General features: G+C 51.4%; 1 protein-coding gene across 1 annotated transcript; it reads left to right on the top strand.

The window, feature by feature from the left end:
- Positions 1-1,910: 1,910 nt before the first annotated feature.
- On the top strand, positions 1,911-22,434 carry ADA (adenosine deaminase). Its single transcript, XM_063404604.1, has 11 exons — positions 1,911-2,043; positions 10,091-10,152; positions 13,278-13,400; positions 13,516-13,659; positions 14,452-14,567; positions 16,808-16,932; positions 18,513-18,584; positions 18,832-18,933; positions 19,662-19,729; positions 20,133-20,262; positions 20,658-22,434. Exons 1-11 carry the CDS (start codon positions 2,008-2,010, stop codon positions 20,757-20,759), a joined length of 1,080 nt encoding a protein of 359 aa, XP_063260674.1. The 5' UTR covers positions 1,911-2,007; the 3' UTR covers positions 20,760-22,434.
- Positions 22,435-22,569: the final 135 nt, after the last annotated feature.

The raw sequence follows: 22,569 nt of genomic DNA, 5'->3' as shown, positions 1-22,569 counted from the left end.
TTGAAACGATTTTAAAATACATGCTGTTTATTCCTGCTGCTTTTCCATGAGCCTGGTTAGTGCTGCTCCATCCCGCAGTCTCCTGGAAGCCCTGAGTGGTGCTGGCCCCATACTTGGCAGCTAATGGTTACTTTCCCCTGCCAGTCACTATTTAGTAAAGCATATTTTTGCCTGTTAGCTGTGGCTAGTAGGTTTTGTCTGTACAGCATGGATGCATCAGGGCATCCCTGAAAGGTTGTATTTAATAAAAGAGAATGCATTGATGAACTTTCCACACCAGCCAAGCCCTGGGCCATTCCCACAGGCTCCACTGCAGTGCACAAACCCGAGTAACCTTGGGATTTGATGTGAGAAATGACTGTCTTCTCAATGCCTGCTTGGCTTTGGGGCAGAAATTCCATCTCTGCTCTCATGGTAAAGCTGGGGAGGAGTGACAAGGTGGGCCAGTGACATTTCCCTGTGGAGCAGTGAGCCTGTAGCATGTCCTGCACTCACTAAGCAGTGGCAGCAGCAGATTGCAGCCCCTGCTTTCAGGCTGCTCACTGCCCTGGGCTGTTTGTTGTCACCTGGCTGTGACAGCACAGGGCTGCAGGAGCACCCAGCCTTCCCCATCCACACCAGCTGAGCTCTGTGTAGCTAATCCCCTGCTGCCAGCTTCCACAAACAGTGTCCATCTGGAGTAAACACAGCTGGGGAAGGAGATGAGGAAACTTTATTTTGCAACCATTTGTGGTAGTGTTCACAACTACAGCCCCAAGCGCTTTCTCTGCTTACGCACCAGAGCAAGTGACAATAGCATTTTTCATTGATATAGTGACTTTTGTCTCCAAGGCTCCCTGCAGACCCGGCCTGTGGTCTGGGGATGGCCTCACTTGGGCAGGTGAATTCCTGTCATGAAGAACTAAACTGTGGTCCTTGACTCTGCAGTGATTTTGGAAATACCATCTGCCTGGTCAGTGCCTTCTGGGAAGCTGAGATCTCATCTCACCGAGGGCTGCAATGGGCCCCAGGGATGTTCCCCAAGGGTCAGTCTAGGGAAGGTTCCATGTGGCACATTTGCCTTTAGCTAGATGGGCATGCAAGGCCTGGAGTGACTGAACCTCTGCTCTCCCCAGTATCAGAGAATCCATGCAGAGAGCACCAGGCAGAACTCTGAAAGTCTCTTATTCTGGAGGTACTCCAAACCAACCTGGACAAAACCCCGTGCAACCTACTCTAGATGAAACTGTAAGCAGGGAGCTGGACTAAATGATCTTCAGAGCTTCCCAACCATTCCGTGATTCTGTGGCTTTCTGCCTCACTGTCTTCAAAGATGTGAGCTGCCATGCATATCACCCATGGGAGAGGAAAGCAGGAGGCAGAAGAGCAGCATAAAACAGGTCACTGAAAACAAGAAATGAAAAGCTGAGTGTGAATTTGCAGGAGCTGCAGGCAGGTGTATGGTGAACAGAAAGCTATCAGACAAAACAAAGCGAGTCACTGAGCAGCAGGTTTGAGAGCAGGAAAGGTTAAAACAAACATTGTTGAATTGGCTTAAGCCTGCAATCAAAGCTGGAGACTGCTTTCCTGTTCTTCAGGCCGATTTTTTTCCTGTTCTATTTTCTGCCAGCGTTATTGTTGGAGGAGCAGATCCACCTGGGCCCTCAGCTCCTGAAGGAAAAACGAATGGGATTGCAGGAAGGCTGGGTTTAGATTACACGTGAAGGAGAAATTCTCCCCTGTGAGAACGCTGAGGGTGGCACGGGGTGCCCAGAGAAGCTGTGGCTGCCCCTGGATCCCTGGCAGTGTCCAAGGCCAGGCGGGACGGGGCTTGGAGCAGCCTGGGACAGCGCCAGGTGTCCCTGCGGTGGCAGGAGGGAGGAACGCGATGCACTCCAGGGTGTCCCCGCCGCCGCGGCGCTCCGTGTGCCTGCCCCGGGCCCGGCGTGCGCGGGGCGGGCCGGGGCGGGGCCGGCGGCGGGCGCGGAGCGGCGGCGGCAGAGCGGCGGCAGCGGCGGCAGAGGCAGCATGGAGCGGGCACAGAGGATCTTCGGGGGACCCAAGGTGGGCTGGCAGCGCTGCCGGGGGCGCAGCGCCGGGAACGGGCCGTGCACCGGCACCGAGGGGCTGTGCACGGGAGCGGGGAGCAAGGGGCGCCCCGGGGCTGAGGTGCCGGTGCGGAGGTGCCGTGCCCGGTGTAGAGGTGCCGTGCCCGGGGCTGAGGTGCTGTGCCCGGTGTAGAGGTGCTGTGCCCGGTGTAGAAGTGCTGTGCCCGGTGTAGAGGTGCTGTGCCCGGTGTAGAAGTGCCGTGCCCGGTGCGGAGGTGCCGTGCCCGGTGTAGAGGTGCTGTGCCCGGTGTAGAAGTGCCGTGCCCGGTGTAGAGGTGCTGTGCCCGGTGTAGAGGTGCTGTGCCCGGTGTAGAAGTGCCGTGCCCGGTGCGGAGGTGCCGTGCCCGGTGTAGAGGTGCCGTGCCTGGTGTAGAAGTGCCGTGCCCGGTGTAGAGGTGCCGTGCCCGGGGCTGAGGTGCTGTGCCCGGGGCTGAGGTGCTGTGCCCGGTGTAGAGGTGCTGTGCCCGGTGTAGAGGTGCTGTGCCCGGTGTAGAGGTGCCGTGCCCGGTGTAGAAGTGCCGTGCCCGGTGTAGAGGTGCTGTGCCCGGTGTAGAGGTGCTGTGCCCGGTGTAGAGGTGCTGTGCCCGGTGTAGAAGTGCCGTGCCCGGTGCGGAGGTGCCGTGCCTGGTGTAGAAGTGCTGTGCCCGGTGTAGAGGTGCCGTGCCCGGTGTAGAAGTGCCGTGCCCGGTGTAGAGGTGCTGTGCCCGGTGTAGAGGTGCTGTGCCCGGTGTAGAAGTGCCGTGCCCGGTGCGGAGGTGCCGTGCCTGGTGTAGAAGTGCTGTGCCCGGTGTAGAGGTGCCGTGCCCGGTGTAGAAGTGCCGTGCCCGGTGTAGAGGTGCTGTGCCCGGTGTAGAGGTGCTGTGCCCGGTGTAGAAGTGCCGTGCCCGGTGCGGAGGTGCCGTGCCTGGTGTAGAAGTGCTGTGCCCGGTGTAGAGGTGCCGTGCCCGGTGTAGAAGTGCCGTGCCCGGTGTAGAGGTGCTGTGCCCGGTGTAGAAGTGCTGTGCCCGGTGTAGAGGTGCCGTGCCCGGTGTAGAGGTGCCGTGCCCGGTGTAGAGGTGCCGTGCCCGGTGCGGAGGTGCCGTGCCCGGTGTAGAAGTGCTGTGCCCGGTGCGGAGGTGCCGTGCCCGGTGTAGAGGTGCCGTGCCCGGTGCGGAGGTGCCGTGCCCGGTGTAGAAGTGCTGTGCCCGGTGCGGAGGTGCCCGGGGCAGAGGTGCCGCGCTCCGGTGGTGCCCCCGAGGCCACAGCCGCTCTCCGCACGCCGGGGCTGCAGCCGCCTGGAGCTGGGGCTCGCTGGGGTTGTGTCCCCCGGGCCGGTGCTCGGTCCCAGCCGGCGCTGCCCTGCCCTGGCCCGGTGCTCCCCGCAGGGACGGGCCCGGGCTGTCCCGGGTGTCCCGCACATCCCGCCGCCTCTCCAGGCTCATCCCAGCTCCAGGCTCCACCGGGCTGGGGATGCACAGCTGGCCTGGCTGGGGAAGGGGCAAGCTCTGAAGAGCCCTGCATCCCAACCACTGTGGTAGTCTGCTAAAACAGATGTTTTCTCTTGTGTTTTTTAATTTTGTTTTGCGTGTTGATTTTGTTGATTTTGGGTGCTTTTGGTTGGGTTCTTTTTTGTGGTTTCTTTCTTTTTTTTTTTTTCTCTTACACATTTAGTTCAGTTATTCTTCAGATACCCATGACACCACTTTGGAGCAGTCTCTGACAGCAGGCACCAGTCTTTCACTCTCTCCATGCCCTGTACACTACATCTCTGGTAGAATCCTAAGGTAATGTGTTTATTATCCAGATTGTAAAATAGAGGAGGAAGAAGATGAAACAGCTGTGGTTAGCAATAGTCCTGGATCTGGTGGAAGAGTACTGCCTGTGCTGCAGGAGGGCTCAGCTCTCAGGCTGTGCTCTGGGTAAAGTGCTTTACAGGGAGCAGCTCCGCCAGCTTGGGCTCTTTGGGAAAGTAGGAGTCAAGGCAGAGGAAACCAAGAAAAGTGATGTGAGAGTTGTGGTGCTGCTCTGGGACAACATGAGTGGTGGCAACAGCTTGTGGCTTTTTCAGAGAAGAAAATTGTCTCCAAAACCATGAAAGGATTGGGGGGTTTTGCTGCTGTTTGAGTCTGCTCCCACACCCAAACCGTTTATCTCTGTTGAGTTTGCACCAGGGAAGTCACACATACTTGGAAGGGGCAGTGTGCACAGGTCTGTTTCATGTTTCATTGCATCACTGTGGCTCCATTTCTAGGAAGCTGATCCATGCAATAGCAGGCAAACCTTGATACCAAAATCCAGGGAGCACCAGTAGCTGCTAATGGTTAAAGCCTTTTTAAGTCCACTTCAGTTTTGGGAGATGGTGGTGCTTCATCAGCTAAGAAAAAAGTCTGTTTCACCTTGGTGATTTTAAACTGGCCGAGAGAAGCAGCTTAAGTTCTTCTTTCATTTGTGCTTCCACTTTTCCAGTGTATGGGAGACTGGGATACCAAAGAGAAAGACCTAGGAAAACCTGCAGGGTTTTACTGCTAAGATCAGGCTTCTGTTGTCTGGCTGTTGCCAATTATGAGACTGGTTTTCCTGACTCAGGCAGTCCCTTTCAGTCCTGTGAACCTGCTAAGTCAGGCTTGGGGAAGAAAAATGGGCCTGAAGTCAGTTAATGTGCCCTATTCATTCCTCTGGATCCTCTGCCATTGGGAACGATCAGTTTAGTGTTTTAGGGATGTTTCTGGTAACTGGAGCAGCTTCAGGCCCAGCTGAATGTGGGGCCGGGGCTGCCTCTGCGTTTTTCAGGAACTCGCTGACTCCCAGTGACTGCAGTGATGAACAGGGAGCTGTGGGAGGACAACTTTGAACCCTGCTTATCGTAGGCCATAAAGGAACAGAAAAGGTGAATGTTCTGTTGATGTCAACCTTCACCCATTCTGTCCCACAGCCAGAGCAGAGACGTGTCCTTGCTCGCTGCCCTCTTCTTGCAGGCCAGCCCCAGCCTGGGGGCTCCAGGACCTGTGGCTGGCTTCTCCTGCAGCTCCCACATGCCTCGAGCTGTGTTGTGGAGAGTGGAATGGCAGCAGGGGTTTCTGGGGTCAGGCCTGCTCTCTCCAGCAGCTGGTGCAGCTCATTTTGAAAATAACCATCAGGTGACACGGGGCAGGTGTTCCTGCAGGGCAGACTGTGAGTGTCAGCCTCTCAGAGAAGAGTGCCTGCTGACCCAGCCTGGTGGTACCAAAGGTGCCTGTGCTGGCTGTACCCAGGGGGGATGTCCTGTCCCACACTCTGTGGCACTGCAGACTCTCCCTGCGTGTTGTGGGGACAGCAAATGCACGATGGTGTGTGGAGGATGATGGTGAATTTGGCTTGTCCACTTCTTGGCATGGGGCAGAGCCTGGTGCTGCTGAGACTGCACTGAGCTCAAGCCATACCTTACACAGTGGTACCTTGTGTGCCCAATTCTTTAATAATGGGGTACAGGGACACTCTTGGATGACCTTCCCAAATCCACTTGTCAAACATGGTGGCAGTAAGAGGTGTCTTGGTGCTGCACAAAGTGCCAGGACTCTGCTTATTGCTCTGAAGTGGTGCCTTGCTCCGGCCTGGTGTGGGTGGGAGGTCTGTGGTGGGTTGGTGGGCACATGGCTCTGCCACCCCATGGGAACCATCACCTGTGGTGACACAGCCACCATCACCTAGAATGTCACCAGGAGTCCCATACTGAGGTCAGTGGATGTTGAGTAGCTGGTGCCAGGAGGAAGGTGCTAAAGGCTGCTCAGCACAGGAGCACCCTCCTCTTCCTCAGCCACCAAACCCATGAATCATTGTCCAGATGCATGGAAAGCACAAATATTTCCTGCAGTGGAGCACTGTAGGGCTTGTAGCCTCCCATGTTTCTCTGTTAAAGGCTCATCCCCTAAAGCATGTTACAGGTACATCTCCCAAATGCATTTGTGCTGTCCTCAGGTTTGAGGATAATGCTGTGCTACTTCCACTTCACAACTCTCTTGAGCCCTCTCTTGCTTCTAAATGAGCATTTGAGATGAACTTAGGATGAGGAACTCTTTGCTCCTAACAGCACAGTTCCATAAACCAGTCTTTGGGGAACATAGTTAATTGTTTTTTGCAGTGATTTGCCATGCTTATCTAATAATTGACAAATTACAGCTGTAACTACCCTGGTTTTCAGCCATTGAGATTAATAGAATGAACCTAAATTACCACCTTTTAAGAGGCTGATAAATAATCCTGGGCAAAGTCACTCTTAAGGGTTTTAAAATGATGCAGCTTTATCAGCTGCCTGATTATCTATTAACGTCTGCTGGAAACCTTGCAATAAAAAGGGTGGACTGACTTTGGTCACTGTATATATTTTAAAAAAGACCCTAAAACCACCAAATACAGGAAATCTTTCAAGTGCCTTAGCTCAAATGGCTCTTTTGATGCTATGTAATGGGCAAGCTGAGCAGGTAACTGCTGTGCCATGGTCCACTGATCAAACCATAATAGAGAAATTGTGTTGACTGTGGATGAAAATACTTTGCATGTTTGGTTAACATTTTCCCCTTAATTTCACTAAAATGAAAATAATCAGACTTGATCTTGGAATGGAACATGTTCGAGAACCTTCATTTTGTGTTTGAATTTATTTTTGAAGCTTATTACGTCTCAAAGAAAACATTACAATGTTTTCAGAGAAGTCAAGCCAGAGCCCCTAAAACTTCTGCTTTTTAAAATCCTGAACCAACTTGCTGATATCTGCACTAATGAGTCATGTGACATGGTTGAGCTAAAACATTTTTGCATAAAAGTGGAAATCGCTGGGTTTGGTGTGATGGCCTTGCTGGGGGCTGTCTGCTGGGGATGCACAATTTACAGCCTTTTGAACGTTCTTTGAATCTATCCCTCTGGCTTCCAACAAGTCTAGAGTGAAATTAAAACTTTTATTGCGTTACACTCTCGGTTTTTGATGTGCTGGTGGGAAGTCAGTGGAGGTGCAGGAGGGACTGAAGGGTTCCTGCACAAAGCTGGTCCTGAGGGTCCTCACTGTACCTGGGAGAAGAACAAAGCTCCTTCCTCAGGAAAGCTTTGGAGAGTTCTGCTGCTTTCTTTTCTTCATCAGAGCAGGTGGTACCACATCCAGCTGGGCTGTGAGAAGGGAAGTGATCAATCTGGTCTGGTGGGTGGCATCCCTGCCCACGGCACGGGAGCTGGAACTAAATGACCTTTAAGTTCCTTTCCAACTCAAACCTTTCTGTGATTCTATGATCAGTGGTCCTGGAATGGTTGAAGGCTCCAGTCCAGTGCTGGTGCAGCCTGTGGTGCTGTTCAGATCCTTCACCAGGTGTTGAGATCCCAATAAAATATGTGTGCTCACGCTTTCTCTACAAATAAATTGGAGGGCTTGGGGTAGGAGACCACATGCACATGGAGCTGTGTGCTAGAGAGGAGAGAGCTCTGGAAGAAGCACTGGGCTCCTGCATTCACCTAATTTCTGCTGGCTCAGGCACAGTCCCCTGGAGCCACAGTTCAGAGAAAACTCTTTCATCCTTATCTGGGTACTTTCCTTGGCTTAAGGCAAGGTCGTGTCACCCATTTGTATCTGGAAAAGACTTGTGCTTTGTTTACTCGAAACAAACAGGCAGGAAGAGAGCTGAAATGTAATCTGCAGTGAGCAGCCTCCCACAAACCTGTAAGGCCTCAGGGTTAGTGAGCAAGGTGCCTGGGGCAGATGAGCTGCTGGGTTGTGCCTCTGCTGATTGCATCCTTATCTGGAGCCCTGTAGGCACACCTTTCCTCCTCTCTTGAATGTCCTTTGGCCATCTAAATAGCATAGATTAGTTTATAGCTGCAAAAAACTCTGCTCTGAAGCACTGGTCTTGAGGAAACCCAAAACTTTTTGGGTTGAACACCATTGCACAAGGGCTTCTTAGCACCTGGTTTAAGTGTCTCCAGACCCATAAAAAGGCTGGCAGGGGACAAGGAGCCTGTTGCTGATACTGGAGAGGAACTTGCTGCTTTACAAACATCTCACCTGCAGATGTGGCAGGAGGAGGTGACTTACATAGATGAAGGGTGCCATGGAACCTGCTTTCTCATGGATGGAAATGTCACGTCAGGATGTTCTTGTAGGAAACACTTGAAAAGTGCTTGAGGGAGAAGACCTCAATAGGTTCAGGTTGCTTTGTTTTTAAATCCAGTGTGAGCAAATTTCAAGTCTGTAACTCCATCAGAAACTCATTAGGGTTGTTGAATACCTCAAGGAGTGGATCTTGCATGGTTTTGAAATAGGAATTGGAGCTCAAGAGTGGAAAACATGCCAAGCGTCCACATCTGGCAATGCAGACCATGTTTGTATCCTGTTACTTTATCTGCTGCTTTGTAGGACATTTAGTCCTCATAAGCAAGATTGCATAACTCAAGGAGGGGAGAAAGATCAAGTTTTGCCCTTCTTAAATCTTCCTCTCTGTAGATTCAGATCATATCTGAAGGGTAGAAGTGGCAGGGATCTGTTTTTACAGTCTGCTGTCAGTGGTGTCTGTGGCGTGCCCATGACCTCTGGGCCAGCTGATGGCCACCAGCAGCTTGATCTGTCCTGAGCCTGCCCACCTGCACTTTGCATCCCACCAGGGTTTCAGGGCAGCTTCTTGGCCATCATGTGGAGATGGCCTGAGCCCCAGCACTGTCCCTGCCCTGCCTTTTGCAGCAGAAGGGACCAGGGAAAGCCCTGGCAGTGGGTCAGGTGCCTGTGCCTGCAGGGCAGGTGTGCAGGGCTGTGTGTGTGGGGCTGGGAGTGAGTCCTGGGCATCAGTGCACGCCCCAGAGGAGGTGGGCACTGCCAGCCCTGTGCCAGCAGCTCACATCACCTGCTCCTGGACACTTGCAGGCACCACTTACTCAATTTTCTCCCAGCTCCTTGTAGTTATTGTTTGATACATACCCTGACACCACAGGGTTTGTGGGTTTTAATTAATAACCCTGGGTAGTTTAGTTATCCATGCAAATATCCAGTCCTCTTCTGAATCCTACTCCATTCTTACCCTTGGCACCCTGCAGCTATCATCTCTGCAGGAAAATGCATAGATATTGTAAATAAATACCCATGATGTTATAAGTAAAAGGAACTTTGTGTGTTAAGTTTCTAATCTACAGTTACTTTTAAAAATACAATAAAATCAAATATGTATTTTGTAAGCTATTTCATTACTTAAAAGAAAACAGTTCTGGAAAGATGGATATCTAGCTGACACATTTTACAGCTAATATTTTCCTTCCCAGTTCGACTTCCAAATCACATTTGTCATGTTCCTCCAAAAGCCCCAACTGACTAATGGAAAAATGTTGCTTTTGCTCTTCTGGATCTCTTTCTCCAAAACCCAATGTTTCAGCAATAATGGGGAAATACGGCTTCAGAGTGAAAAGACCTGAGTTACTGTCCCATTTTTAATGAGTAAAAATTTAAGTGTTTTATTTTGAAACCTTGTTAGCTCTATGGGGCCACTTGTTATTATTATTTTTTTACTGCACCTTTGTGCCATGGGACTGACCCTTTGTGTCAGATTAGACAGCCTGTAAACCCTGATAATACCATGTAATTAACAACCCATCAGGAGCTGATTCTTGGAAGCGAAGTCAAAGTTTTCCTGTAATGACTCTTAGCAAATTAATTAGTGTTTGGCTGCCTGTGATTTCAAAGAGGAAGCAGGCTGGAAAGTGAAGGTGTTTAGGGTTTGCTTTTTTATTTCTCTTGAACTTGAAATAAGGATAGAGTGGTTCCTAAAAATTACTGGAAACAGGATAAATTTCTAAAGATTCATAAAATGTATGAGCTGCAGCAGCCATAACAAAACATTTAGGCAATACTTAGATATTGAAAAATTAACTTTATAATGATTATATTTAAAAAATGTTTATGTGTCTCCTTGTCATGACTTTGTCCCTGTATTGGCTACATTTATACCCATGTGAGCACCAGTTACTTCTCTCTGAATTATTGTTGCAGCTCAAGAGTACCTGACCCATTTCTCTCATTGCAGGTTGAGCTTCACGTCCACCTGGATGGAGCCATCAGGCCAGAGACCATCTTGTACTTTGGCAAGTGAGTTGTGGGGGGAAGGAAAATCTGGGAGCTGCAGTTCAAAGGCATCCTCCCTTCTGTCCAGATCTGTGACAGAGCAGCTCCTGCAGGCAGCACACCTGGCTGGTGCTGGGTCTGTCTCTGCCCAGACCTGACTGCACAGTGTGAGGACACCGAGCCCACCCCAAAGGACAGGGGGGCTTCCCAGGTAGCAGGAATGTGTGTGAGGTGGGTTTGTGAGCTGGGCAAGCTCAGAGCAGCCACCATGAGAAAAGTCCAGACAATGTCTCATAAAGAGCTTCCTGCCTTTGAAGTGTACCAGGACACAGCAGAGGTGCTGTATTCTCATTTCTTTTCCACAAAACCAAGTGGAATGACAGCAGGCCGGGACTGTTGTCTTGGTGGTGGTGCTGTTCCACAGTTCGGGAGGAGAAACCAGCTTGGGTGCCCTTGCCTGCCCTGCTGCCATGTGCATTTGGATTCCAGGCTGTGTGCCCAGTGTCAGCAGTCAGGGAGTCACGAAGTGACCCAGGGAAGCACTTGGCAGTGATTTGGAGAGAGGTTGTTTCCTTGACAGAGTCCACGTGCATCTTCCTTCAGTGGAGATGGTGTGGGAAGCATGGGGTGAATGATTAACCTGTGTGAGGGCCTGGCTCCACCCTTGTAAGCAAAATAAACAAGATTTCTTCCAGCTGTCACTGATACCCTCAGATCAGGAAGGTGGCAAGGGTCAGGATTTTGGGAAACAGCTCTTGGGCACAGCTCTGGTATTTTGGGGAGGAAGTCAGTTCTGAGGAGGAAGGGAAGTGGTGCTGGCATCCTGTGAGCCCAGCAGATTCCAAGGCAGTGCAGTCCTAGGGGGAAATAGTCTTGCTGGAGTAGCTTTTTCTGCAGGGCCTGGCCATGCTTTTTGCTGTGTAGTCAGAGAAAGGAGGGTGGGTCAGGGCTGTCCATCCCATCTTTTGCTGGATGCTGGCATGGTGAACTCAGTGAGGGTTCCTGCTGCTGAGCTGCAGGGCTGGAACACAGGTCCAAATAAACAGAAGAGTTGGTGCAGACTCCTGGGGCTCTGCTGCGTCCCTCTGCCTGCAAACAGAAAATGCCAGTGTAGTCCCCTAGGAGAATTGCAGGAGCCCTGAAACCCAGGAGGCATTGGCTGTCTGGGGATCCTGTGCCAGGATCCTTTCTTAGGGCAGAAACCTTCATTGCCTGAGTGTGTGCTGAGTTCCCTCTTATTTTTAAACAGCCCTGGCATCCCCCTGACCTGCCTGCCCTCGGGTGGAGCAAGGCTGTGCTATTCATGGGCTCTAAAACTTGCACTCACACACAGGAAAACCAATGGGGCAGTGCAGAAGGCTCTAGGGGACTGACTGCCTTAATAACCCCACCTGGCACAGAAAGCTGCTTGTGGTCTATTTTTAAAGGTAAAGAGCTGGCAATAATTTTGCTAGGTGCTGTTTGACCACAGAGCCCCAAGCTGCTGGGATGCACAAGCCCCCTTGGGCAGTGCACTGCTGAACTCAGCTGTTTATAGAAACTTTGTTCTGGTTCTGTCAGGTCTGGGTCAGTCTTTGCATCATTCCTGCTCAGCCAAAGGACTCAGAGCTGTGACAGGCCCCTCACAGGGACCAGGTGTCCCCAGGAGAGGTGCCCTGTCTGTGCTGGGATGGTGTGCATGGTGCTGGAGGCTGGAGGGAGCTCTGGGCAGGACACCGAGGTGGCAGTGAGGACAAACATGTTCCCCTCTGGCCACTTTGCTTCAAGAAGAATCCCACCTACAAGGGGGGTTGGATGGGGCAGCAGCAGCTCCAAAAGCCACACTGGCATGATCCACCAGATCTCCTCATCCAGAGGGGTGATTCCAGCGTGGATGATCCCAAAGCTCTGCCACTGATGCAGCATGAAGGCACTGCTTCAGGAAGCACACAACTGAGGTCAGGGAAGTGGCTTTGCTGCAGGAAACTTTCCTGAGGCAGGTGGAGGAAGGTGCAGGTCGGTTCCTGGAGCAGAGACTGATGTGTCAGTGCCATGGAAAGGGCAAGGCAGGGAGGAAAACCGATGCCTTGGCAGGGATGAGTGTTCCCTGCTGAGTGCCAGCAACTTAATCTGTGCAGATTGCCTGTGAGGGCTGAGCGTGGGGCTGGTTTCCTTCCTGGCTGAGTGGGGAAGGAGCAGTGTTTACCAAGCCCAGGAGTGGGGTCCCTTGGACTGTGTCTCTGCATGGCTCATTGGGATGGTTGCTGGCATTGCAGCACTCAAGCTGTCCGTGGTGTTTTGTCTCTATTAGCAGAGTTCTCCCATCAGTCAGCTGTAATTCGTTGTGGCAGGAAAGAGGATTAAAAACAAATGTCAGTTATTACTCCAAATTTGTTTTGGCTTGTGCAGGGTACCAGAGGTTGGGGGTGGCAAAGGCTGTCCAGGAAGCCGCAGCACCCTTGGCAGGCAGCCCCCTTGATCTCAACTGTCACCACACCAGGAGCTCCTTCACCCACTGGGTATTCCAGCTGCTCCTGGGAAAGGTGGCCTCTTCCCTCTTGGAAGCATTTATGTGGGCATTAGCGTGTCTGTCCCTTGGTGACAGCAGTGTCTGCTGTCTGTTCCTGTGTGGGAGGCGTTCCTGTCACAGAAGATGCCACCAGGATGCTGGGCTCAGGGAGCAGCTCACTTGTGAGAGCTGCTGGCACTGAACCCGTGAGCCACGACCCTGCTGCCTGTGTGATCCCAGGCCTCAGAGCAGCTCTGGATTTTTCAATCCTTTGAGCCTGCATAAGTGGAAATTAACTTTTTAAAAGAATTTTGGCAATTCTGCTGCTAGATCTAGGAGGTGCCAAGAAATAATCCAGAGCCCCTTTAGATGAACTCCTTCTTAAGCTTAAAATGTGCCCTGGCCGTGTTCCTGCCGGGTCAGCCTAGGCTTGTATTTTGGTTTGTTTGTGCTTTGCCTGTGTGCTGGATTGCTGTCCTCTCTGCTGAGATTCAGGGCTCCATCCATGAGGAGATTTTGGAAGGACAGTGTGTGCTGTATCTTTCCTGTGAGGAAATGGTGCTCGGTGCTGCCAGCTTTGGATGGGATTGTTGTGTAAAATGGGCTGATTAAAAATGTGATAACCTTCCCCATCAGTAACTTCATGTGACTTCGTTTCCAGGAAAAGAGGCATCCCTCTCCCTGGGAATACTGTTGAGGAGCTCATGAATTATATCAGCTATGACACACCACTGACACTTCCCAAATTTCTAGAGAAATTTAATTACTACATGCCTGCCATTGCGTAAGTACCCTGCTTTTTGCTTTTTCCCCCTCAACCCTTGGCAGAATCCCTTGGCTCAGCCTTGGGGGTCCCCTGTGGGCCCTGAGGGTGACAGGAGCCACTGCCATCCCTGCAGGGGTGACCGTGAGGCGGTGAAGAGAATTGCCTACGAGTTTGTGGAAACAAAAGCAAAGGAAGGAGTGGGCTACGTGGAGGTTCGGTACAGCCCTCACCTCCTGGCCAACTCTGGTGTGGCTCCCATCCCATGGGGACAAGCTGAGTGAGTGATCCTGCCATGCTGGGGAGCTGCTGGGTGTCTGGTTGGGCATGGAGAAGGCATCCCCATGCCAGTCAGCCACTGGGCATTCAAAGGCTGCTGGAACAAACCTCCTCTCTCCTCCCATGCAGCTAGAGCCAGCATGCTTCCATCTCCCTCTCCCATCGATAGGGTTTTTCATCTTAAATACTTCAGTGTGCTGCAGTGTTTTAACATCCCCTGCTCTGGGCACCGAGTTCTGCATGTGCAGAGCAGCTGTGCTGAACCATCTGGCTGAAGGCCTTCCCTGTGAGAGGGAAAGAAATGTCCACACATGGACTGCCTGACCACAAAATGGGAATTTGAGCTGGCAGAGATGGTGGGTGGTGTTGGAGGGTGCTCGTGGTCTGATCCCTTCCTTTCATGTCATCCCCTCTGTGACATGGGCCTCTCATTAAATCACTGCTGTGCTCTGGGGCCCCTCCAAAGTTGCTGTGGTAGGTGCTGAGCCCTGGGCTTGCCCCTGCCTGGCTGCAGAGAATTGTGTGCCCTAATGAGATGCTCTGGCAAGAGGGGGATCCTCCGCTCAGGCAGGATGGGCACCCAGTTCCCCAAGCTTTTCTAAATCCTGGTGTCCCCTGTGCCTGCCCCAGTGCTGATGTGTGCAGTGGGTGTGGAGGGTGCTCTGGGTGCTCTCCTTGGCGAGTGGAGCCTGGGGCAGCCTGTCCTCCCAGGGGTGCTGGGCTGGACCTCTGGCTCCTGCCTGCCTCCCTGGCGAGTGCCTGGCCTCCTGCTGATGGCTTTTCTTCCCTGCAGGGGAGACCTCACTCCAGACGAAGTGGTTCAGCTCGTAAATCAGGGACTGAAGGATGGAGAAAGGGATTTCCACATCAAAGCCAGGTCTATTCTATGCTGCATGCGCCATATGCCAAGTAATGTATTGCAGCTCCCCTGCTGCTCTGCTCCCCTTCCCTGAGGCGTGGTGGGGGGACGTCCCTGGGGCTGGGGCCCTGCAGGAATGTGGGGACAGCCCTGGTCTGTGGGGCTGCTGCAGGACCAGACAGTGCTGAGGAGATTCTGGGGGTCCCCTGCTCCTTTCACTGTAGGGCAAAGCTCTGCTGGATGCAGGACTGGGGTCTGTGGGTACAACCAGTGTCTGAAAGGTCTTGCTGGAGGACAAAAGGGGCTCTTCTGTCCTCTCCTGGGGGAGCTGTGATCTCTGCTCCCTGCCCAAAGGCCAGAGCTCACCCTGGGCCAGTAAAACCATTGGCACAGTGAGCCATGAGTGAGTGGGGGTCTGAGAGCAAATGGTCGTGGAAGGGGTCCAGGCATGACATCTCCCACTTCCCTGGTCATGGTCCTACAGCAGGATGCTCCTTCCTCAGCCTGGGTCGTGGGGCAGCCAGAGAATCCTCTGCCAGCAGCCAGTCTCTGCTGGATTAAGCTGAAAATGCAAGGCTGATATACTTAAGGCACAAATATAAAATGTTTTTGACAAAATCAGCAGCTGTGACAAAGAACTTTTTTGGTAACAGGTGCTGTGACCCAGAATAGCAAGAAAACCCATTTTCCAGCATTTCAATGGGCTGCTGAGTTTTGCAAGCATCTTCCCCTAGGGAAGGATGCAGCCAGAGAGAGGCTGTGTGACAGTAGATATTTTATGTGAAAATTTTATTCTGAGTATCTTCATATCTCACACCGGTTTTATGTAGGCTTAGTCGGGTAGATGGTGGAAAGATTTTTCCTAGTGAGTACATGATTAATTTGTGTTTAGAAATGTGAAAAATCATATTCTTGGAAGCTGGTAGATTTGAGAGTGGGTTGGTTTTTTTTTTCCTGCCTGCAGAGTCAACACCAAACAATGCTTTGAAAATGTGATCCTTGCATTTCTGGTTTCTAGGAAAAAAAAAAAGTTTTTCTTTGTAGAAACTGGAGAGCTGTAAGTCACAGTCACACTGATCTGCAGTCACAGTCCTTGCCAGTGCACAAGTGATAAAGGCAGGACATGGCAGGAGCATCCAAGGATGTGTGCAGCCTGCACTTCTCTGCAGGAGGGATTGCTTGTGCAACCAGCAGAGGTGGCATTCTCATTCCTGTGTCCCAGGGCACCAGCTGACACCCAGGGCCAGTGACATGCTTGCTAAAGAGTCTTTAGCAGTGCATTCAGGATGTGCTGCACAGTGAGAAGCCACCCTGTAATTAATGAACTGTTGAGAGAAAGGCACAGATAACAGCCAGAACTAACTCCTATTAAACTTGTTAATAAAATAATGAGTCTAACCCAGCAAGCTGGAAAATGGTGGGAAACAAAATAGATGCACACATCATCCTGGTGTGTTTATATGATTTGGGGACTGTCTGTACATAGCAGGTGCCTGTTAATTATTAACACCACTGTTTATCTCTGTTTCTTGGCCTTTCTGCTAAGGTTAAGTGCTAGGTGAGCTGGTAGATGCAGTTTCTTTCTCAGAGGTTATCTATCCTGGCCAGAGAGAACTCTGAAGCAGTTGTTGGCCACTTGTTAGTCTCTTCCTCACTGATGGCAAATAGATAAAACTTCAGCTCTGTCCCACCAGGAGTAGAATCCTTGGGAGAGTCAGGGACGCCCTACAGCAGGGCAGGGAAGGCTGTAGTACAGGGAGATCCCTCCCAGCCCAGTCTCCCCCCTGACACAGCTCATCTGGTGGGACAGTTCTTGCCTTTATCCTCACCTTGCCCAGACTGGGAAGGGATGAAAGCTCAGGAGTTGAGGGATTTCTCCAACACACCATCTCACAGCCCCAGGGCAGTGCAGTTCATCTTACCTCGAGCCAACTGCACCAGTCACCACTGCTTGGGAGTTTTTCAATTAATTAAATCAATTAATTTTTTTCCCCTGCTTGAAGTGAGCAGAAAAACATGATGAGAGCAGTTTTATAGCTGGTGAATGCATTTGATTTCCATTTCACTGACAACAGACTGATCAGTTGACAGCTTTGTTTGCCTGAAGATCACAGAGATGACAGACCTTCCTAGGAGTTTGCTAGCTTTCTTTTTGAGCATCAAAATTTGGGAAAGAATAAATAAAATAGCTCTAGCCTTCTAGCTATAGGTCCAGGATTTGTTTAGAAAAATGCTGAAGGTGTGACCCTTATGAATGTTTCCTCCTGAATCCTGGTGCTGCCTCTTCCAGGCTGGTCTCCAGAGGTGGTGGAGCTCTGCAAGAAGTATCAAAACGACTCTGTGGTGGCTGTTGACCTGGCTGGAGATGAGACCCTGAAGGTGGAGGATTACTCTGAGCATAAGAAGGCTTATGAGGTTTGTGGAATAAGTTTTTATAAAGAAATTTCAAGAAAAAATATATATATTGGGGGGATGTGTGTGAAGGGATGCTTTTCAAACTGCAGACAGCTGGGACAGCTTAAAAATTCGTTGCAGCTATTAAAAACATTCAGTTGAATAGCAGAAGTATTTGTTTATATTTCCTAAATGATTAATGGCAGGCATCATTGCTAAAACATGGCCTCAGAGCTGGGGCTTGGCACGGTACCTTGTAGCACTGAGTGTGACACCAGTGACACAGAGCCCAAATCAACCCCCACCCCACTGCTGTTGGCTCCCAGGGCTTGGTGAAACCACAGCCAAGGGTGGAAGAGAGACTGGCCTTTCCAGTCTGGCAGAAATCACCCGAGGAGCAGAGGAGAAGCTGCACATTTGCAGGGCTTTTATCTGATCGTCTCAAACGCAAACACTGGAATGGCTTCAGGGGCTCTCAGCAAACCTCAGCCTTTGCAGTGGCTCAGAGGGGAGGGAAACCCTCACTCCTCTTTGCTGGTGGAAATTTGTGGTCCCCACCATCAGTGGAGAGAGGAGGAGGAGATTGTGCGCCATCCCTGACAAAAAGGGTGGTGGTTTGCAAGCAGTGCTGAGGTCTGAAAGTGCATGGGGCTTCCTTGGGGTCTTCACCCCATCAGTGGGAGCTGATGCCTGCCCTGCTGTGCTGAGTGAACAGGGTGATTATAAACAATAATATACAGAGAACAGGGTTCTTTAACTGATGGGCAGGCAGCCTCATCCTGCCCTGGTGGGCCAGCAGGACCCAGGTCCAGCCTCCTCTGTCTGAAGGATGCGTCTTGTCTCGGTGCCAGGGTCTCACTCAGGCTCTGAGATGCTGAGGCAAACCCCTCTCCCATCGGTATTAAGTATCTGGAAACCCCCCTGAGTGGAAATCCCTGAAGGGCTGTCTGTGAAGAACATCTGCAAGATGGAGCTTGCAGCCTGCCTGCTGCTGCCAGCTGGGTGGCCCTTCTCCAGCAAAGCAGGAGCCAGGCTTCCCTCCAGGCTGCATGGCCTCCCAAAGCCCAGGTGGCCTGTGACCCCCTGGCAAGGAAATTTTCAGGATGATCATGGAGCTGTGCCCAAAGCTGTGCTCGCAGGGTCCTTAGGACTGGTTCCTCTACCCCCAGCCCCTTACAGGATGGAGGTGCTCAGTCTCAGAGCATTTCTTCATCTCTGCCATGGGGTGCTTCTGCACCCTCCCACATAGCTGCAGCTGGCCAAATATGTAGAAGTTCCAAAGCGTGGAACTGCTGCAAGTTTCATGCAGAAAGGCAAGGGGGTGGAGGAAGAGGAGCTCAGAGCTTGCTGCTGTCTGGAGAGGAGGCAGTGGTGAACTCACCCAGTATTGAAGGCCCGCGAAGAGCCTGGCTGAGCTCCAGTGGAAGATAACCAGGATTTTCCAGTGTCTCTCTATGTGACATTACCGAGCTCCTGCAGCCCTTGGAGTGCGAGGCTGGTGATCTGTGGGCTGTTGGCACAGGAGCTTTGCTATACCCCAAGAGCAGTGGCAGCCCCTGAGCTGCAGGTGATGGACAGAATGTGTTGTCTTTGTTTTGCAGGAAGCTGAGAGGTGTGGCATTCATCGCACTGTCCATGCTGGGGAGGCCGGCCCCGCTGCCATGGTCAAGGAGGTACCAGGAGTTCCTGACTCAGGGCAGGGAGGGACAGGGGTGTGACATGTCCTGCACCAGGGAGAGGCATCCCAGTCCTCCCCATAGCCACGGCAGAGGGAACACTGGGCACAGATCTGATGGCTGGAAAAGGACATCCCACGAGGCAGCTCAGTGGTGCAGGGTCCCTGCAGGGGGATGGGGGTCTCTGGGCAGGCAGGGCTGAGCTATGCCTGGGGGCTCTGAGTGGTTTTCCTGTGCTCTCTAGGCAGTTTATGTCCTGAAGGCCGAGCGTGTTGGCCATGGATACCACGTCGTCGAGGATGCTGAGCTCTACAGAGAGCTGCTGAAAATAAAGATGCATTTTGAGGTAAGGACGTGTGGTGGGAGTATGGGAAGCAGGTAACTGCTGTCTGAGTGGGAAACAAGCCCTCACTGGGGCTGTGCCACAGCCAGGGACAGGACCTGACACCCAAGGGCTGGCCACATGTACAGGGATGTTGTGTTTAGCCCAGATGCCCAAAGCTCCACAGGAAAAACATTGGGAACAAACCTGTCTGTTTGCTGGGATGTGCTGCAGGGAGCACTGCTGAGCACAGCAGCTTGTGGGAGGGACAGAGCAGAAAGAATGGATCTTTGTGTGGCCAAGGATGAATTTTGGAGGGCTTATTTATGATTTACACACCTCAAGCCTGAAGGCTTGTCCTTCCACAAATCAGGCTGCTGTACCAGAGCAAGTCTGGTTAGAGGGTGGGAATGCCTGGGAGATACAGTGCATGTAAGGATTTCTTTTGCTTTTCCCCAGAATGGACATACCCAGCTAATAGAGGGCATATGTGCTTAATGCAAGTGGTTTCACAACTGTGATTGGCACAGGGCTGGCGACTGACTGGCCATGGGCAACATCCTCTGTCATCATGTGGGCTGTGGGCTCCTTGAATCCTGGGACATGTACTGGTCTGTGAGAGTAATGCTGAGGGGCAGCTGTGAACGGAGCTCTAATCTGGTTTTACCAGTGTGCTGAGCTATCTCTGTCCACAGCTGGGGTTCAGATCCATGTGGCTGATTCTGGTTTTCATGCTTAACTCCCCCAAACAGGTCTGCCCTTGGTCCAGTTATCTCACTGGAGCATGTTCTCCGGACTTCACCAAACACCCCGTGATACAGTAAGCCTTCTCAATTATGTGAAATCTCAAATAACCAGGATTTGGGATGATTACAGCTGCTTTATTGCTTTACAAAACTAAGGCACATCTAATTATGTAGGACAACGTGGCACATCCATGTCCTTTGGCACGGGAGAGCCTGGTGCAGCTGGAGGGGTGTGGGGGTCCCTTGGGGAGGCTGTTCTGTGCCTCCTGCCCTGCTCTGAGCCATGGATGCTGCACCCCAGCCCCTCCTGGCAGAGCAGAGCAGAGCCACAGCAGGACAAGCTGGGCCTTGTGCTTTCCCCAGCAGTGCCAGCTGCAGAGACAGCCCTGATGTCTTTGCTTTTGCTGCGTTTCACCCTGAGAACTGCAGTGTCACACCCGGTGCTCTGCCCACCAGTTCAGCCTGATTTCCTTACAGATTTAAGAAGGATCGTGCCAACTATTCTCTAAACACCGATGACCCCCTCATCTTCAACTCCACCATTGACAAGGACTATGGCATTGTGAAGGAACACATGGGATTCACTGAGGAGGAGTTCAAGAGAGTTGTAAGTGGGCCTTGGCTGGGTGCTCTGCTGGTGTCTCAGTGCAGAACAACCTGCTGGTTTTTCTTTATAAGCTGAAGAGTTTTTAATGGAAACCAGAAAACTCTGCTCTGGCCTTGTAAGCAGGAAAGTAGGACCAGGCTCAAAGTACACATCCCAAAAATTCCAGAGTATTTAAAGACCTTTGCTTTGTGCTGGTCTCATTTCTCCTGGGACTGCTGCTAGTGATGGGCCAGAGCAGTTGGCACAAAATACGGCCATGGGAATGAATCTGAGGGTGGAAACTTTACACTCTCCCTCGTCTGTTGCTGCTCAGAGCCAGGTGCTGGGATGTGCACAACTATGTGTTCATGTCTGATGTGTCTTAATGTCCCTGTGCTCCCCCTCTGCCTCCTCAGAACATCAACGCAGCCCAGTCCAGCTTCTTACCTGAGAAGGAAAAGCAGGAGCTGCTCAACAAGCTGTATGAAGCCTATGGGATGGTCCCCAACGCATCGTGACCCGTCCCTGGAGCCAGCCTGGAGCAGGGCCCTTCTTCACAGTGCCTGACTCTCCTCTGTGCCAGTGGGAGCACTGGCAGGAGGTGCCCAGAGTCAGTCTCTATTCCTGGCAGCCCTGTGTTGACCCTTAGAGTGCTCATCAGAATCAGAGTATCACATACGCCTGCTTGTACCCCACAGCCTCTCTCCTGAATGGATATCCAGCTTCCTACCCTGCTGCTGTGCAAGCAGACTGGATCTGCCTGCTGGCCTGACTCCCTCCTCCATCTGCTGGTGTTTCTGCACTGCAAATGCAAACAGAAGAACCTCCCCTACATTTTTCACCCTCCTCTTTCCCTGTTTTACCTGTCCTGCCCCACTGACCTGCCTGGCCCTTGCCTGCAGTGCTGAAATAACCACTTTCAACTCTGTGGCCTGGGTTAATCTTCACCTTTCCAGGGAAGAGGTGTGCTGGTGCTGGCAGGGAGCTAGCAGCCTTTTCAGACACAGAGGCTTTATTCTTGACCCTGTGGGTGGAAGGGTTTGGTCACAGCTATATTTACCCAGGGTTAGTCTTGTACTAACAAGACTGGAACAAGAACAAGCTGCAGGCTGGTGCCCCTGCCCGTGCGCAGGTCCGAAGGGCATTTAAAACAAAATACAATCTTTTTGGCATCCTTTCTTGGACAAGAACTCCCATGTATCAGGCCTCCCAGTGTCACAGCTGCAGAATTGCACACCTTGGGCTGAGGCCCCAGCTGTGCTCACAGCTGGCCATGACCACCCTCACACACACATAGGAAGCTGGAACATAATTTTATCACCCCGGGCCAAAATCTGCCTTCTGGGATTTTCCCCACTTTTTTACTCATCTTGGAGAACTCCTGTGAACTGCAGTTTGATCTTCCTCTCACCTTTGTTTAGGACTTGATAAAAATGTGATTGATTGCCTGGTTTAACAATTCTGCCCTCTTTCTGATTTGACACAATCATTAGGCACTCTTAAGGATGAACAAGTAAATTAAGTTGGACCCAATGTCACACATTGACTCAGGTCCATCTGATTGCCTCTCTCACTCAATTATGACACTGGCTAGAATTCAGGTCTTCGATTTGGTGGAGAATTTATACAGAGAAACTCACCAAAAATTCCTTAGTGATTTTATGGCATTATAGTGTTTTTACTCAATAAGCAACAGAGCTGTGCATCCAGAGAAGAGACCATTGTTTTCTTACCTGAGTGTGTGGTGTGCTTTAGCATCCCAGGGGTCTGCCAAGATGCTCACTCCAAAGATACTGTACCAAAAAGTTGCCTTTGACAAGGGGCCATGGTCACCATTGCCACGGACAGACCATGGACTGGTCCAGTCTCTGCCAGCAGTGATGGTGTGCTGGGAGTATTCCCATTCTTTCTGGGCTTCCATATTGGTCTTCAGAGTACAATACTCATCTCTGAAGTATGTGGTGCATATATACACATAGATAAGATAAATGAAGATGAGAGAGTGATTTTCTTACTTTTATAAAGCAAAAGATAAAGTATCACTTTTAGGGACATGATTGTGGTAAGAAACAGGCCTTTTTTGGGTCATTTTTCTCCAAAAATTATTTCTGAAGAAGAGTTGCTTATTTGGATTCTGGACAGTTGATTGTTAATCCTGTTCAATAAAATAACAAATTTATATTAAAAGAGAAATGCTTGTGCCTTTCTGATCAGGGGTGGCTGGTAGGGACTGTGGCCTGTGGTCCTGCAGCACAGTCAGTGACAGTGGCTGAGCTGGCTGTCACTTGCAGGGGGAACCTGATGCCTCTCAGCCATCCCCTGAGAGAA

The sequence above is a fragment of the Prinia subflava genome, chromosome 8 (assembly GCF_021018805.1).
Source record: "Prinia subflava isolate CZ2003 ecotype Zambia chromosome 8, Cam_Psub_1.2, whole genome shotgun sequence".
NCBI lineage: Eukaryota > Metazoa > Chordata > Aves > Passeriformes > Cisticolidae > Prinia > Prinia subflava.
The sequence above is the reverse complement of the archived record's forward strand: the minus strand, read 5'-3'. Positions and strand labels throughout refer to the sequence as shown.